The 18,755-nt window shown below is 35.8% G+C and overlaps 1 protein-coding gene across 1 annotated transcript in view; it reads right to left on the bottom strand.

Moving 5' to 3' along the window:
- The window catches only part of LOC133074520 (mitochondrial adenyl nucleotide antiporter SLC25A24-like), a 77,807-nt gene that overhangs the window by 44,767 nt on the left and 14,285 nt on the right, over positions 1-18,755 (bottom strand). Inside the window, exons 3-4 of the mRNA XM_061168443.1 lie at positions 17,520-17,646; positions 7,861-7,948 (exon numbers count right to left, since the gene is read on the bottom strand). Coding sequence (XP_061024426.1) covers positions 7,861-7,948; positions 17,520-17,646 — 215 coding nt within the window. The remainder of the gene's footprint in view (positions 1-7,860; positions 7,949-17,519; positions 17,647-18,755) is intronic.

The following is an 18,755-nucleotide window of genomic DNA, read 5'->3' as shown; positions in this document are numbered from 1 at the left end:
TTGTAAAAAAAAAGAAGAGGCCCTGGTTTTAAACCAAACTTCATATATATTTCTAAAATTTTTTGTATTTGTTTTTAATATTGAATTTTTAAGAGTCTAACATCTACTCTAGATTTTTAATCTTTGTTTTTCAGTATGTGATATCAATATTGGACATTTAAGAATCCAATATTCAGTACCCATTTTTACTCAGGAGTGTGTTGATTACTCTCTCCCACTTTTGACTCTCCGTTTTCTCCCTCATATCACCTCTATTTCCTCCCTCCCCCATCTCTTCCCAATCCAATTCTGTGAATCTCTGTGGGTGTCTGGGCTATGGGAACACTTTGGGAACAGACAACTGCGTAGATCTGTCTCTCTCCTCTTGAGTCCCCCTTTTTCTCCTCCTGCTCATCTCTATCTCCCTCCTCCCTCTCTTCCTCCTCATGTAACTCTGTGAACCTCTCTGGGTGTCCCTCACAGTGGAGAATCTTTTCACCATTAACCTAGAAGTTTTATTATCAGTGCTGTATAGTCGGAGAAGTCTCGAGACTACTGGAGGAATAAAACTGAAATCCAGAGGTAGGAGACTTAAGCCCGAAACCTGAGAACACCAGAAAACTCCTGACTACATGGAACATTAAATAATAAGAGACCATCCAAAAGCCTCCATACCTACACTGAAACCAACCACCACCCAACAGCCAATAAGTTCCAGAGCAAGACATACCACACAAATTCTCCAGCAACGCAGGCACATAGCCCTGAGCGTCAACATACAGGCTGCCCAAAGTCACACCTGACACATAGACTCATCTCAAAACTCACTACTGGACACTCCATTGCACTCCAGAGAGAAGAAATCCAGTTCCACGCATCAGAACACCAACACAAGCTTCCCTAATCAAGAAACCTTGATAAGCCAAATGTCCAACCCCACCCACTGGATGAAACCTCCACAATAAAAAGGAACCACAGACCACCAGAATACAGAAAGCCCACTCCAGACACAGCAAACTAAACAAGATAAAAAGGCAGAGAAATACTCAACAGCTAAAGGAACATGAAAAATGCCCACCAAGTCAAACAAAAGAGGAGGAGATAGGGAATCTACGTGAAAAAGAATTTAGAATAATGATAATAAAAATGATCCAAAATCTTGAAAGCAAAATGGAGTTACAGATAAACAGCCTGGAGACAAAGATTGAGAAGATGCAAGAAATGTTTAATAAGGACCTAGAAGAAATAAAAAAGAGTCAATTAAAAATGAATAATGCATAATGCAATAAATGAGATAAAAAAAAACACTCTGGAGGGAAGCAACAGTAGAATAACAGAGACAGAAGATAGGAAAAGTGAGGTAGAAGATAAAATGGTGGAAATAAATGAAGCAGAGAGGAAAAAAGAAAAGAGAATCAAGAGAAATGAGGACAACCTCAGGGACCTCTGGGACAATGTGAAACGCCCCAACATTCAAATCATAGGAGTCCCAGAAGAAGAAGACAAAAAGAAAGGCCATGAGAAAATACTTAAGGAGATAATAGTTCAAAAGTTCCCTAAAATGGGGAAGGAAATAGTCACCCAAGTCCAAGAAACCCAGACAGTCCCAAGCAGGATAAACCCAAGGCAAAACACGCCAAGACACATATTAATCAAATTAACAAAGATCAAACACAAAGAACAAAATATTATAAGCAGTAAGGGAGAAACTACAAATAACACACAAAGGGATTCCCATAAGGATAACAGCTGATCTATCAATAGAAACCCTTCAGGCCAGAAGGAAATGGAAGGACATACTTAAAGTAATGAAAGAGAATAATCTACAACCTAGATGACTGTACCCAGCAAGGATCTCATTCAGATATGAAGGAGATATCAAAAGCTTTACAGACAAGCAAAAGCTGAGAGAATTCAGCACCACCAAACCAGCTCTTCAACAAATGCTAAAGGATCTTCTCTAGACAGGAAACACAGAAAGGTTGTATAAACGTGAACCCAAAACAACAAAGGAAATGGCAACGGGAACATACGTATCAATAATTACCTTAAATTTAAATGGGTTGAATGCCCCAACCAAAAGACAAAGACTGGCTGAATGGATACAAAAACAAGACCCCTATATATGCTGTCTACAAGAGACCCACCTTAAAACAAGAGACACATACAGACTAAAAGTGAAGGGCTGGAAAAAATATTTCACACAAACGGAGAACAAAAGAAAGCAGGAGTCGCAATACTCATATCAGATAAAATAGACTTTCAAATACAGGCTGTGAAAAGAGACAAAGAAGGACACTACATAATGATTAAAGGATCAATCCAAGAAGAAGATATAACAATTATAAATATAGATGAACCCAACATAGGAGCACCGCAATATGTAAGGCAAACGCTAACGAGTATGAAAGAGGAAATTAATAGTAACACAATAATAGTGGGAGACTTTAATACCCCACTCACAACTATGGATAGATCAACTAAACCGAAAATTAACAAGCAAACACAAACCTTAAATGACACAATGGACCAGCTAGACCTAATTGATATCTATAGGACATTTCACCCCAAAACAAACAATTTCACCTTTTTCTCAAGTGCACATGGAACCTTCTCCAGAATAGATCACATCCTGGGCCATAAATCTAGCCTTGGGAAATTCAAAAAATTGAAATTACTCCAGTCATCTTTTCTGACCACAGTGCAGTAAGATTAGATCTCAATTACAGGAAAAAAAATTATTAAAAATTCAAACATATGGAGGCTAAATAACACGCTTCTGAATAACAAACAAATCATGGAAGAAATCAAAAAAGAATTCAAAATATGCATAGGAACGAATGAAAATGAAAACACAACAATCCAAAACCTATGGGACACTGTAAAAGCAGTGCTAAGGGGAAGGTTCATAGCATTACAGGCTTACCTCAAGAAACAAGAAAAAAGTCAAATAAATAACCTAACTCTACACCAAAAGCAACTAGAGAAGGAAGAAATGAAGAATCCCAGGATTAGTAGAAGGAAATAAATCTTAAAAATTAGGGCAGAAATAAATGCAAAAGAAACTAAAGAGACCATAGCAAAAATCAACAAAGCTAAAAGCTGGTTTTTTGAAAAAATAAACAAAATTGACAAACCGTTAGCAAGACTCATTAAGAAACAAAGGGAGAAGAACCAAATTAACAAAATTAGAAATGAAAATGGAGAGATCACAACAGACAACACTGAAATACAAAGCATCATAAAAGACTACTAACCAGCAGCTCTATGCCAATAAAATGGACAACTTGGAAGAAATGGAAAAATTCTTAGAAAAGTATAACTTTCCAAAACTGAACCAGAAAGAAACAGAAGATCTTAACAGACCCATCACAAGGAAGGAAATTGAAACTGTAATAAAAATCTTCCAGCAAACAAAAGCCCAGGACCAGATGGCTTCACAGCTGAATTCTACCAAAAACTTAGAGAAGAGCTAACACCTATCTTACTCAAACTCTTCCAGAAAATTGCAGAAGGTAAACTTCCAAACTCATCCTATGAGGCCACCATCACCCTAATTCCAAAACCAAATATGCCACCAAAAAAGAAAACTACAGGCCAATATCACTGATGAACATAGATGCAAAAATCCTTAACAAAATTCTAGCAAACAGAATCCAACAACATATTAAAAAAATCATACATCATGACTAAGTGGGCTTTATCCCAGGAATGCAAGGATTCTTTAATATCCACAAATCAATCAATGTAATACACCACATTAACAAATTGAAAGATAAAAACCATATGATTATCTCAATGGATGCAGAAAAAGCCTTTGACAAAATTCAACACCCATTTATGATTAAAACTCTCCAGAAAGCAGGAATAGAAGGAACATACCTCAACATAATAAAAGCTATATATGACAAACCCACAGCAAGCATTACCCTCAATGGTGAAAAACTGAAAGCATTTCCCCTAAAATCAGGAATAAGACAAGGGTGCCCACTCTCACCACTACTATTCAACATAGTGTTGGAAGTTTTGGCCACAGCAGTCAGAGCAGAAAAAGAAGTAAAAGGAAACCAGATAGGAAAAGAAGAAGTGAAACTCTTGCTGTTTGCAGATGACATGATCCTCTACATAGAAAACCCTAAAGACTCTACCAGAAAATTACTAGAGCTAATCAACAAATATAGTAAAGTTGCAGGATATAAAATTAACACACAGAAATCCCTTGCATTCCTATACACTAACAATGAGAAAACAGAAAGAGAAATTAAGGAAACAATACCATTCACCATTGCAACAAAAAGAATAAAATACTTAGGAGTATATCTACCTAAAGAAACAAAAGACCTATACATAGAAAACTATAAAACACTAATGAAAGAAATCAAAGAGGACACAAACAGATGGAGAAATATACCGTGTTCATGGATTGGAAGAATTAATAGTCAAAATGACTACACTACCCAAAGCAATCTATAGATTCAAAGCAATCCCTATCAAGCTACCAACGGTATTTTTCACAGAACTAGAACAAATAATTTCACAATTTGTATGGAAATACAAAAAACCTCAAATACCCAAAGTAATTTGAGAAAGAAGAATGGAACTGGAGGAATCAACCTGCCTGACTTCAGACTCTACTACAAAGTCACAGTCATCAAGACAGTATGGTACTGGCACAAAGACAGAAATATAGATCAATGGAACAGAATAGAAAGCCCAGAGATAAATCCGTGAACCTATGAACACCTTATCTTCGACAAAGGAGGCAAGAATATACAATGGAAAAAGACAACCTCTTTAACAAGTGGTGCTGGGAAAACTGGTCAACCACTTGTAAAAGAATGAAACTAGAACACTTTCTAACACCATACACAAAAATAAACTCAAAATGGATTAAAGATCTAAATGTAAGACCAGAAACTATAAAACTAGAGGAGAACATAGGCAAAACACTCTCCTACATAAATCACAGTAGGATCCTTTATGACCCACCTCCAAGAATATTGGAAATAAAAGCAAAAATAAACAAATGGGACCTAATGAAACTTAAAAGCTTTTGCACAACAAAGGATACTATAAGCAAGGTGAAAAGACAGCCCTCAGATTGGGAGAAAATAATAGCGAACAAAAATATACAAGCAACTCCGGCAGCTCAATCCCAGAAAAATAAGTGACCCAATCAAAAAATGGGCCAAAGAACTAAACAGACATTTCTCCAAAGAAGACATACAGATGGCTAACAAACACATGAAAAGATGCTCAACATCACTCATTATCAGAGAAATGCAAATCAAAACCACATTGAGGTACCATTACACGCCAGTCAGGATGGCTGCTATCCAAAAGTCTACAAGCAACAAATGCTGGAGAGGGTGTGGAGAAAAGGGAACCCTCTTACACTGTTGGTGGGAATGCAAACTAGTACAGCCGCTATGGAAAACAGTGTGGAGATTCCTTAAAAAACTGGAAATAGAACTGCCATATGACCCAGCAATCCCACTTCTGGGCATACACACCGAGGAAACCAGATCTGAAAGAGACACATGCACCCCAATGTTCATCGCAGCACTGTCCATAATAGCCAGGACATGGAAGCAACCTAGATGTCCATCAGCAGACGAATGGATAAAGAAGCTGTGGTACATATACACCATGGAATATTACTCAGCCATTAAAAAGAATTCATTTGAATCAGTTCTAATGAGATGGATGAAAATGGAGCCCATTATACAGAGTGAAGTAAGCCAGAAAGATAAAGACCAATACAGTATACTAACACATATATATGGAATTTAGAAAGATGGTAATGATAACCCTATATGCAAAACAGAAAAAGAGACACAGATGTACAGAACAGACTTTTGGACTCTGTGCGAGAAGGCGAGGGTGGGGTGTTTAGAGAGAACAGCATCAAAACATGTATATTATCAGGGTGAAACAGATCACCAGCCCAGGTTGGATGCATGAGACAAGTGCTCCGGGCTGGTGCACTGGGAAGACCCAGAGGGATCGGGTGGAGAGGGAGGTGGGAGAGGGGATCGGGATGGGGAATACATGTAAATCCATGGCTGAATCATGTCAATGTATGGCAAAAACCACTACAATATTGTAAAGTATTTGGCCTCCAACTAATAAAAATAAATGGAAAAAAAAAAAGAAAGATCTCAAATAAACAACCCAATTGATCCCTCAAGGAATAAGAATAGAAGAAAAAACTAAGGCCAAAGTTAGCAGAGGAGGAAAAAAATAATAAAGATCAGAGCAGAAATAAATACCAAAACCCAAAGCCACAGAACAAAAGATCACCAAAATTAAAAGCTTGTTTGTTTAAAAAGGTAAACCAAATTGGCAAACTTTTAGCTGGACTAACTTAAAAAAGAGAGAAAAGACTCAAATAAATAAAACCAGAAAAGAATAAGGAGACATCAAGACTGATGCCACAAGAACACAATGGGTTATAAGACACTACTATAAACAATTATATGCCAACTAATTGTAAAATCTAAAAGAACTGGATAAATTCCTAGAAATATACAACCTAGCAAGACTGAATCATGAAGAAACAGAAAATCTGAACAGAGTAATGACTGAACAGATTGAATCAGTAAACAAAAATGTACCAACAAAGAAAGTCCAGGACCAGATGGTATTGCTGGTAAATTCTATCATAAAGAAGGAAATCTCACCATTTGCAACAACATGGATGCACTTTAAGGGCATGATGCTAAGTAAAATAAGTCAGACAGACAAAGACAAATACTATATGATCTCATTTACACATGGAATCAAAAGAAAGAAAAAGAAAGGAAGAAAAAGACCTTATAGATAGAGAAAACATATCAGTGGTTACCAGAGGTGGAGGGGGTTAGGAGGTAGGTGAAATGGGTAAAGGGGATAGTCAAAGGCACAAAACTTAAAACGTCAAGGATATAATGTACAGCATGGTAACTATAGTTAATAATACTATTTTGCATGCTTAAAGTTTCTAAGAGGGTAAATCTTAAAAGTTCTCATCATAAAAAAAATCTATAACTATATACGGTGACTGATGTTAACTAGACCTATTGTGGTGATCATTTCACATTATATACATATATTGAATCATTATGTTATACACCTGAAGTTAATATAATATTATGTATCAGTTATACCCAAATTTAAAAAACAAGTAAATTTAAGTTTTAACTATAAGAAAGTGTTATCATAAAAATAATAACAATAATAAGAGGGTGGGAAGAAACTTTAAGAAGTAATGAATACATTTATGGCATAGATTATGGTTATGGTTTCCTGGGTGTATGTGTGTGTGCATGCTAAGTCGCTTCAGTCGTGTCAGACTCTTTGCGACCCCATGGACTGTGCCCGCCAGGTTCCTCAGCCCATGGGATTCTCCAGGCAACAATCCTGGAGTGGGTTGCCATTTCCTCCTCCAGGGGATATTCCCAACCCAGGGATCAAATCCACGTCTCCTGCACTGGCAGGCAGATTCTTTACCACAGAGCCACCAGGGAAGCCCTCCTGGGTATACACTTGCTAACAAATTCATCAAGTTGGATACATAAATTATGTACTTTTTTATACTTCAACAAAATTGAAAAAATTTTAAATCAATTACTTAAGAGAATTAAAACCATTCTTTGACCTAGAAGCAGGAAGAATCTTTTTCTGAGGACTTTATAAAGAATACTTCCTGTTTTAGTCAATAGCATTTCAACAAATTTCTTAGGGATCTTTCGTAAACCATTGTCAATAAAAGGTGATGCTATCAGAACTAAAAAGAAAGGAAAGAAATGAAGAAAGAGAAGAAAGAAGCTATACTTATAACCACCAGTCACTAATATTAAACAAAAATTAAAACTATTAAAAATAAGGGTAAGGGCTGACCTTTGTATAATCTTTTTTGCTTGAGTTTCAGAAATATTTATACCCAGTGATTTCAAAACAGCAATTATTTCTGAAGTTTCTATTATTCCTTTAAAAAAGTGAAAATATGTCAAGTTAACGAATCTGAAAAGATAACAAGGCAAAATATACTTAGAAGGCAATAGCCTTTAAAAGTCCACATATTTTATAGGTCTATAATCCCACACTCACAACCCAAAGCTTAAAAAGTTCTAAAAATTTAAAGACTTCTTGTAAATTTTGGCACCAAAATTCACTATATGACAAAACCTGCCTTAAGCTGATGTGAAGTTAATCTTAGTCAATTATTTTTCTAATCCAATATGGTTATTCATTTGTTTCACTGAAGAAATATTCATGTACATAATTGCACAGTGGTGCTCCAGACCCCACCTGGAGTATTATATCAGTTCAGTTCAGTTCAGTTGCTCAGTCATGTCTGATTCTTTGCGACCCCATGGACTGCAGCATGGCAGGCCTCCCTGTCCATCACAAGCTCCCAGAGTTTACCCAAACTCATGTCCATTGAGTCGGTGATGCCATCCAACCATCTCACCCTCTGTCGTCCCCTTCTCCTCCTGCCTTCAATCTTTCCCAGCATCAGGGTCTTTTCAAATGAGTCAGCTCTTCGGCATCAGGTAGCCAAAGTATCAACAAAGTATCAACAGCCTCAACATCAGTCCTTCCAATGAACATTCAGGACTGATTTCCTTTAGAATGGACTGATTGGAACTCCTTGCAGTCCAAGGGACTCTCAAGAGTCTTCTCCAAAGAAGAGTATTATATAACATATCACATATGTGCTATATTGCTTTTCTAAAATCCAAATTCTAAATTTCTAATCATATCTGGTCCCAAAGGCTTCTAATCAGAGATTACAGATCTATAACAGATATTGATTATTGACTTACTTGGAAATAAAAAGCTAATTCTGAAGATCTGATTCATGGGCATGAAAATAAGGCTACTCAACATTTTATAAGGTTAAGTTTTAAAAGAAATAGCCTACATAAAATAAGATGCAACACCAAACTCTTTTTAACACAAGCATATCTGATGTTAAATAACTCAAAACTACTAATATATTTAATACAAGCCTATCACACATTTCAATCTCACACTGCTAGATGTTCTGAAGGAAAAATTAAGTATTCCATACTGTCCTCAAGCCCTAAACCACATATATAGTCATGTCACTACTCAAAATTAAAAAAAAACCTTTTAATTCTTCCCATGCAAACAAATAGTTGAGGATACCAAATATGAAAAAAAAAATTTTTAAAAATCAACTTTAGTGTCACCTAGATAAAAACTATATAATGTCAAAAAACTAACATAAATTCAGTCATAACTTTATATTTTACTTTACTAACCATAGCTGCATATGCATGCATTTAAAATATGCATAAGTAAAAACAGTATACATATATATGAGCTATATTATTTATGTAGCCTATAAACAAAGCCCAAAATTCATATGTAGAAACTCAGATTCTTTACAATGACTCTGAGGCCCCTAGTGTGGAATTTACCTGTGGAATTTACCTGTGGAATTTATATAGGGTGGAATTTACTGGCCTGCCTAGAAGTTTTTTTCAAATGAGGAAGCTGAATCCTCTGTCTTATGCCATTATATTCCATTATACCCCATTATAATTTTCAAACACTATACAATAATTTTTTTTAATTTTTTTACTATTTTTTACTATTTACTAAAAATATTTAGTAAAATATTACTAAAAAATTACTACAAATATTACTATTTACTATTCAAATCACTATGCTAAATGTGAAAGAAGTCAAAGATTAATGAATCAAACACCCCAAGGAGTTTACCAGTTTGTATGCATGCACTAATTATTTTAAAAATATATCACTCTGTTATTGTATGTCATAGAAGAGCTATGAATAATGTGCAGTGGAAAGATAAAGGAATGAAAAACAAGAGTCACAAATGAAGTACTATAAAAGGATAAGCAAGAGACCACCAAAGAAACAAAAGCATTTCAACAAAAGGTAGAGTATAAACATGGCAAACTTATTTGCTTAACAAAGATAGATTGAGAACTTACACATAGTAGTAGAAAGCAGGATAGCAGGTACTTTGGAGGGTGGTGGTGATTTGGAGAGGATACAAAATGGATTTTTCTGAGATGCTACTAATATTCTGCTTCTTTATCTGTATGTTGTTTTCATGTTGTATGTTTGCCTTGTAAAAATTCATGAAGCTTTTACTTATAATATATGCACTTTGCTATATATGTTATATATCAATGAAATTTTCCCCAAAAACTAATGTTAGGGCCAAATTTGAAATGGCATTTTAACAAGCTATGTCTGACAATTTCCCAATTCTGCCTTTGTTCTCCCTGCAAAAAAAAAAAAAAAAAACTTTCTTCAGGATAGAAAGCCCAGGTATAAAGTCATGTACTTATGGTCAATTAATCTACAAAAAAAGAAGGCAAGTATATACAGTGAAGAATACAAGAATATACAATGGAGTCTCTTCAATAGTGGTGCTGGGAAAACTGGATAGATACATTTAAAAGAATGAAATTAGAACATTTTTAACACCATACACAAAAACAAACTCAAAATAGATTAAACACCTAAATGTAAGACTATAAAACTCCTAGAGGAAACAGTAAGCAGAACACTCTTTGACAAAAATTGCAGCAATAGTTTTTTGGATCTGTCTCCTAGAGTAATGGAAGCAAAAGCAAAAATAAATAAATGAGACCTAATTAAACTTAAAAGTTTTGCACAGCCAAAGAAATCACAAAACAAAATGAAAAGACCACCTATGGACTAGGAGGAAATATTTGCAAATGAAGCAACCAACAAGGGATTAATATCTAAAAACTACAAAAAGCTCATATATCTCAATATTAAAAATAATAATAATAATAAGCAGAAGACATAAACTGACACTTCTCCAAAGAAGACATACAGGTGGCTAGCAAGTATGTGAAAAGATGCTCAACAACACTAATTATTAAAGAAAAGCAAAATTACAGAGAGGTATCACCTCACACCAGTCAGAATGGCCATCATTAAAAAGTAATTCGCCTCCAACTAATAAAAATAATTGGGAGAAAAAATAAAATAAAATACAAAAAAAAGAAAAGAATTTTTTAAAAAAGAAAAAAATCTACAATAAAAAATGCTGAAGAGGGTGTGGAGTAAAGCGAACCCTCCTAAACTATTGATGGGAATGTAAATTTGTGCAACCACTATGGACAACAGTATGGCGGTTCCTTAAAAAACTAAAAATAGAGTTACCATATGATCCCCACCAATCCCACTCCTGGGCATATGTCCGGAAAAGATGAAAACTCTAATTTGAAAAGATATATGTACCCCAATGTTCACGACAGCATTATTTACCACCATTGCTTTACCAACAGCCAAGATATGGAAGCAACCTACAAGTCCATTGATGGATGGATAAAAAAGATATGGATAAAGAATATTCCATGCATACAATAGAATATTAGTCATAAGAAAAAACAAAATATTGCCATTTGCAGCAACACAGATAGACCTAATCATACTAAGTGAAGTAAGTCAGACAAAGACAAATATCATATGATATCACTTCTAAGTGGAAGCTAAAATAATGATTCAAATGAGCTTATTTGCAAAACAGAAATAGATTCACAGACATAGAAAATAAATTTATGGTTATCCCAAAGGAATAGGGTGGAGTAGAAATAAATTAGAAGGCTGAGATTAACACATACATGCTAACTATGTAGAGGACATAAACAACAAGGTCTTACATGTATAGAACACAGACTGTATTCAATATCTTGTAATAACTTATAATGGAAAAGAATCTGAAAAAGAATAATATACAACTATATACATATATAAAGAACATATATAAGTAAATCAATTTGTTGTATACTTGAAACTAATACAACATTGTAAATCAACTATACTTAAACAAACAAACAAAAAAAAAAAAAAACCCGAAAATACAGTAGAAGAGCAGAGATGAATGGTACCATGTGTTGACCTTCACATTAGGGAGATAATAAGGAGTGGCAAACACTATGGTCTATGGGGAGCGGATATCTGTACAAATGGAGTAATTGCTACTAAACCCCACTGATTTTTACCATGTTGTAAAGTGGGTCATCTGTTTCATTTTAAAGAAAACTGGGAAAACAAATTTTTACATGAAATCTCCCAATTTTATGTTAAATAAAAAATAATTTTTAAAAAAAAAACTCCTTTCTTTCCAATTCTGTTTATATATTGACCCAGAAGATAACTAAATTGTTCCTGAGCACAATTAAAGTCTCCCTCTATCACTCGTAGAGCAATTATCATAGTCTAGCTTGTGTATGGCTATTCATTCTTCTTATTTTGCCCAAAACTGTCTGCTTCTGAAAACCTTTGTTAACACAGTTCCTAGTGCACTAGCTCACATATACTTCTCAAAAACTCTTTGTTTCATTGACCTAAAATTACATTAAGTAATTAACCCTTATGCAAAAGAAGTTAAAATTTCAAGCTATGATGTAGAGAAAAATTAGGTAATGCAATTCAGAATATAATCAATACCTATGGACTGAATGGGAGATTCAATGTTGTCTTTAATTATATACAGCAAGTTTTCACTGAGAAAGATGGGCTTGCAATGGATTTGCTAGAGTAACAGTTGTTAGATGTATGGAGAGGAAGACTGTGACTATTCCAGCCCTGTAATTACAAGGGGAAATGCAAAATATTCCACTTCTATACTAGAGATTATTTTGCTAAGTCAACAAGCCATCTCAAATTTTACTGGTTTAATAAGAATGCATTTGATAATAGTATGCAATCAGAGTTTGGTTCAACACATTGGTTCTTCTGCTGGTTTTGCCTGGGTCAGTCATGTGAATTCAGTCATCTAGAGGTTTGACCATAGCTGAAAATCCAAGATGGCTTCACTCACATGTCTTTTACATCAGATGGAAATGCAGAACAGTTGGAAATGAAGTGGGCATCTCTGTCCATTTGGTCTCATTAGCTTGTGGCTTTCTTCTGGTGGCTCAGGGTGCCAAAAGCAAGAATTCCAAGAGGACAAGTCCCAGTGTGCAAGTACTTATTAAGCCTTGCTAATGTGCTAATGCAGGTCAAGAGCAAGTTAGAACTGGACATGATCTGGAACAAAGGATTGGTTCAAAATTCAGAAAGGAATACTTCAAGGCTATATACTGTCACCCTGCTTATTTAACTTCTATGCAGAGTGCATCATGCTAAATGCCAGGCTGGATGAATACCAAGCTGGAATCAAGATTGCTGGGAGAAATATAAATAAATTCAGAAATGCAGATGACACCACCCTAATGGCAGAAAGAGAATAGGAGCTAAAGAGCCTCTTGATGAAGGTGAAAGAGGAGAGTGAAAAAGCTGGCTTAAAACTCAACATTCAATAAACTAAGATCATGACATCTGGTCCCATCACTTAGAGACAAAAAGAAGGGGAAAATTGGAAACTGGCAGACTTTATTTTCTTGGGCTTCAAAATCACTGCAAATGGTAACTGCAGCATGAAATTAAAAGACACTTGCTCCTTGGAAGAAAAACTATGACAAACCTAGATAGTGTATTAAAAAACTGAGACATCACTTTGCCAACAAACGTCCATGTAGTCAAAGCTATGGTTTTTCCAGTAGTCATGTATGGATGTGAGAGTTGGACCATAAAGAAGGCTGAGCATTGAAGAATTGATGCTTTTGAATTGTAGTGTTGGAAAAGACTCTTGATAGTGCCTTGGACAGCAAGGAGATCAAAGCAGTCAATCCTAAAAGAAATCAACCTTGAATATTCATTGGAAAGACTGATGTTGAAGCTGAAGCTCCAATACTTTGGCCACTTGACGCAAAGAGCCAACTCACTGGAAAAGATCCTGATGCTGGGAAAGATTGAGGGCAGGAGGAGAAGGGGATGACAGAGGATGGGATGGTTGAATGGCATCACCCACTCGATAGACATGAATTTGAGCAAACTCCAGGAGATAGTGAAAGTGAGGGAAGCCTGTCATGCTGCAGTCCATGGGGTTGCAAAGAGTGGGACATGACTCAGCAACTGAACAACAACAATGTCCTAATGGTTGAAGCAAGTTAACTGGCCAAGCCCAGGTCAAAGTGGTTCAGGGTTACACAAAGGCATAAACCCTGCTAGATGAGGTTCACTGAAATACCAAATGTATTACTTAGCATTACTGTTCTCATATGTAAAAGGTAGCTGCTATGAGGACTGCATGAGACAAAAATAAGATATAGAAGATAAAGCAGCTAAAACAGGCATGGCAGACGGTAAAGTACAAAAAATTCTAGTTTCTTTCCCACCATTTTCCCAATCTAAAAAAAAAAAGAAAAAAACTCCTTCCAAAAAAGAATCTTAATGATGAAATTATGTCTAATAATTACTTCATTTCACATATTTATGACCACATTCCAAGGACATTCTGGCTCAGCAGAAGTAGGGACTCAGATATTTCTTGAGAGAAGTTAAGCAGATCAGTTCACACTGGGCCTTGAATGCTTCCAGGTAGTGAATTTGATAGTATAGTATACCAGCCCACAAGCATCCTGTTGCCTCCACTGATTGGCATAAGGCCTGGAAAACCCTCCTGGGACACAGAAAATGCAGTGGTAAAAACTGAATCCTACTATTAATGTTTTATACATAGTAATATGTGATGAACTGAGAGAGTCTCAACAATGTTGTTAGGAAAGACAAGAAGGGAAAAGATATGATGTACAGAGCCAGATCCAATAATAGGATTTGGGGGGAAAGATTGGTTCCACGGTCAATAATGTACACCAGGTATCAGAAATTACCCTAACCCAGCCAATCTGGAAACACTCTTGGAGAAAGTGGCAGCATGTTCATATGAATTTTAAAAGTTGTACTTTGAGGCCCAAAATATTCTGGCATTGGACAATTTCTGATTAAGCAAATAAGGAGGAGGAGTGTATTTGTTTCCTAGGGCAACTGTAACAAAGGACCACAATCTGGGTAACTTAAATAGGAATTTAAGCCAAAAGTGATTATTGGCCAAAATACAGCCAAAAAATGACAAAGGCCAAAAGTCTTAAATCAAGGTGTTGGCAGGGCCATGCTCCTTTGGAAGATGCTACGGAAGGATCTGTTCTGTATTTCTCTCCTAGTGTCTGGTAGTCTCAGGTATTCCTTGGCTTACAGACACATCACTCCAAGCCTGACTCCATTATCAAATGGCTACATCATATTATCTGCCTCTGTGCATGTCTGTCCCTGTATCCAAATGTCCCCTTTATGTGACACCTGTCCTATTGGGCTTCCCTGGTGCTCAGACAGTAAGTCTGCCTGTAATGCAGGAGACCTGGGTTTGATCTCTGGGTCGGGAGGATCCCCTGGAGAAGGGATAGGCTACCCACTCCAGTATTCTTGGGCTTCCCTGGTGGCTCAGACAGTGAAAAATCTGCCTGCAATGCAGGAGATCTGGGTTTGATCCCTGTGTTTGGAAGATCCCCTGGAGAAGTGCGTGGCTACCCACTCCAGTATTCTTGCCTGGAGAATTCCATGGACAGAGGGTATTGGGCATACCCTAATGACCTCATTTTTCTTGGTTACTTCTATAAAGACCTATTTCCAAATAAGATCACAGTCTAAGATCTGGGGGCTAGGACTTCAACTTATCTTTTAGGGGTACACAATTCACTCCACTAGAGAAGGAAATGGCAACTTACTCCAGTATTCTTGCCTGGGAAAACACTATGGACAGAGGAACCTGGGGGCTACAGTCCATGGGGTCGCAATGAGTCAAACACAAACTAGTGACTAAACTACAACAAATGCAATCTGTAATAGAGTAGGTACTCCATTTCATACCCACAAAAAGCATCATGGCCAAGGTAAACTGGCTGAGCTTCACGGAAGTGTGGTCACTGAGGAGGCAGCGATGATGACACAAAGTGAGCGCCTGAATCAGAATAGTGCCTCTGCAGGTCCACTCGGGCCTGCGCTCTGCAGTTCAGGCGGGCCGCAGCTCTGGTAGCCACAGGAGAGCTTCACACCCACTGTCATGGCTCAGATGCTAAAAACAAAAGAAGCCAGCGGGAATTCAGACCAGAGCTCTTCCAGAATGGTGCCGCTTCAGGACTTGGCTGTGATGTTCCAGTTTGACCAGTCAAGGCAGAAGTTAAAAGATCTATATTGCTAATCATTACATTACTTTGGATGGCCATCTAGCCTCAGAAAGAGTATTTTCTATTATTACCAAGAGCTATAAGCACTGATTTTCAGAGACAATAGTAATATTATATTCTTTTTACTAGGGGTTTTCTACTTTCACTGATTATGATACAGTGTATTTTCAGCTTACAAATGATGACCATGGTGGTAACCATCAATAATGGAGTGAAATTCCAGAAGAGCACAAGAATAGAACTATCAGTCTTAGATCAACAATAAATGATGACCAGGTTTAATTCATAGATATGAAAGAGTAGTACTTCAAGCTTCTGGATATTATTTAAGTAGGAGGGCCCACAAAGGCCTAAACTTTCTCCTGGAAGATAAATGGAAGCTTGAAACCTATGGTTTGATATTAAGGGAAATACAACCACTTCTGTGCTTATAGGTCACTAAAGCTTGTGACATTCAGGTTACACTTTGTCTTACAAAGAATTCATCAGTGAAATCCTGAAAACATCTTTTCTGGTAAACTCATAATTTTTCAATTAAAAAATTAGACTTTACAGAATTTTTAAATTAATATGTATGTTTCAAAAATAAAGTATAATCAGTTTCTAATTACCCATGATGAATTAGCCATATGCGAATGCAGAAATGGTATTCTACTTTTACATTTTGTCTCTTGGATTTAAGGATTTGTAACAAAGTGAGAGTATTCCTTTCCTCTGCAAATCAGCATGGATATTGATTGTATGTATAAAAGACTGGAAACATTCTAAATGTCTAACAAAATGGGATTGATTAGATACATCTACTCACCAACTGAATATTTCAAAGTCATTAAAAACTATGCTTGCAAAGAACATTAAATGAAGTGAAATACTTACACTGACATTAAAAGAAAAAAGTAGGACATCAAACTATACATACAGTGTGACCACAATTTCACTTAAAGAGAAAAAGACCAAGAAAGAGACAGAAACAAAAAGTCTAAAAGGAAATATAAAAATATATTAAAATATTAAGCCTGATCTCTAGACAGCAAGGTCACAGGTAACTGGTTCTTTCTATTATCTATCTGTGTTAACTAACTTTCCTACAACTTAAATATTTTCAAAATCAGCTAGAAAACAACAAATATAATGATTTTAATCACCATGATACTTTTAGCTCATATATTGCAAAAATAGTGAAGAGGTCTACTTACCAAGCCAAGAAGTTTTAAATTCAGAAGATAAAAAGCAATTTAATTAAAAATATGACTAACCCCACAGAAATTTTAATACTAATAAATATCATTCACATATTACTCTTAGAAATTAAAAAATTACTACAAGACAAGTAATAGATATAATTGAGTATTTGATAGTGGGAGTAAGTTAAAAGCTAGTAAAAATATCCTTTAGTATTCACAGTTATCATTAATGTTAATCTAACTGTGGATAAAACACACACACACACACCATCATCATTTTTGTCCAGACTATTAAATGCCAGCGTCATTTTTCTCTCATGGTCTTTAAGGTAGCGCATAAAATCTTCAAAGTTCAATCCGGAATCAGCATTGGTATCTACAGTTTTATAAATATCCTATAAGAAAGAAGAAACTCATTACAGAGATATATAGCAAGTAAAGCTACTATACTATGTTAACATTGGCACTTTCACTCATACTAGTTATGATTTCTACCCACATCCATTGTCATAGTTTTTCAGTCACAGCTACAAAGCTAAATACATTAAGTGATTTTTTTTAATTTATTCAAAACTGAAGTCAAAAGTCATTTCAGATAATTATGAGTCTTACATGTAGTAAGTGTTTACGTAAGGTAAAAAATGAATGCCATATACCTTGAGGGAATAAAGATACTAAGGTATATAGTCTTTGCAATCAGAGACCTCACACTCCATTAAACTCAATGGGATAAAATATGTGAAATTCCAATATGACCCACAGATTATGATTTGAGATGTAGCTTTATGAAGAGTGTATGTTCAAACGTCACTAAGGTGTTCTGCTTTTTTGAACAAAAAACTAATAATTTTAAAATGCACTATCATATATATTTCTAGAAGTTTCCTATCTCAAAGGTATAGATCATCTCTTATTCATCTTTGTACCATAAATGCCTAGCATAGAGTAAGACATACCAAGGTCCTTAATCTATATTTGTTGAATTAATACTGTGAACTGGGCAATGCACTATGTGGCAGGGATTAAAAGACAAGAAGATGCAGTCTCTGCCCTGAAGGAAATTACGGGCTAGCAGAGACCATTCACATAATAAAAGAGAATTTGTTAGGTGATGTGATAGGAATGTATTCAAGGTACAGTGGAGTGTGGGAGGATTCAGGAGAGTCTTCACAGAGGGAGAGGACTTGAACTGAGAACTACAAAGAATAATTGGCATTAGCTGGGCAGACCAATGGGACAGGGCATTCCAAGAATATGTAACAGTATTTGTAAGCAGGCAGAACATATATTAGTTAGAAAAAATAAAATAATAATGACAATGATAACAGCTAATATTTATTGAGCACTTCCTTTTAAGCACTTTATATATACAATCTCATTTAATCATTATAACAACCCAAAATAGCTCTAATTTGCTAAGGACAAAATGCAAGGGAGAAAAGTAGGAGATAAGGTAGGCAGCGGAGAGATCATGAGAACTTACATGTCACAAAACGGATTCCAA

This window comes from Dama dama, chromosome 20 (assembly GCF_033118175.1).
Source record: "Dama dama isolate Ldn47 chromosome 20, ASM3311817v1, whole genome shotgun sequence".
Lineage (NCBI taxonomy): Eukaryota > Metazoa > Chordata > Mammalia > Artiodactyla > Cervidae > Dama > Dama dama.
Note: the sequence above shows the minus strand (reverse complement) of the source record. Positions and strands in the feature narration are given on the sequence as shown.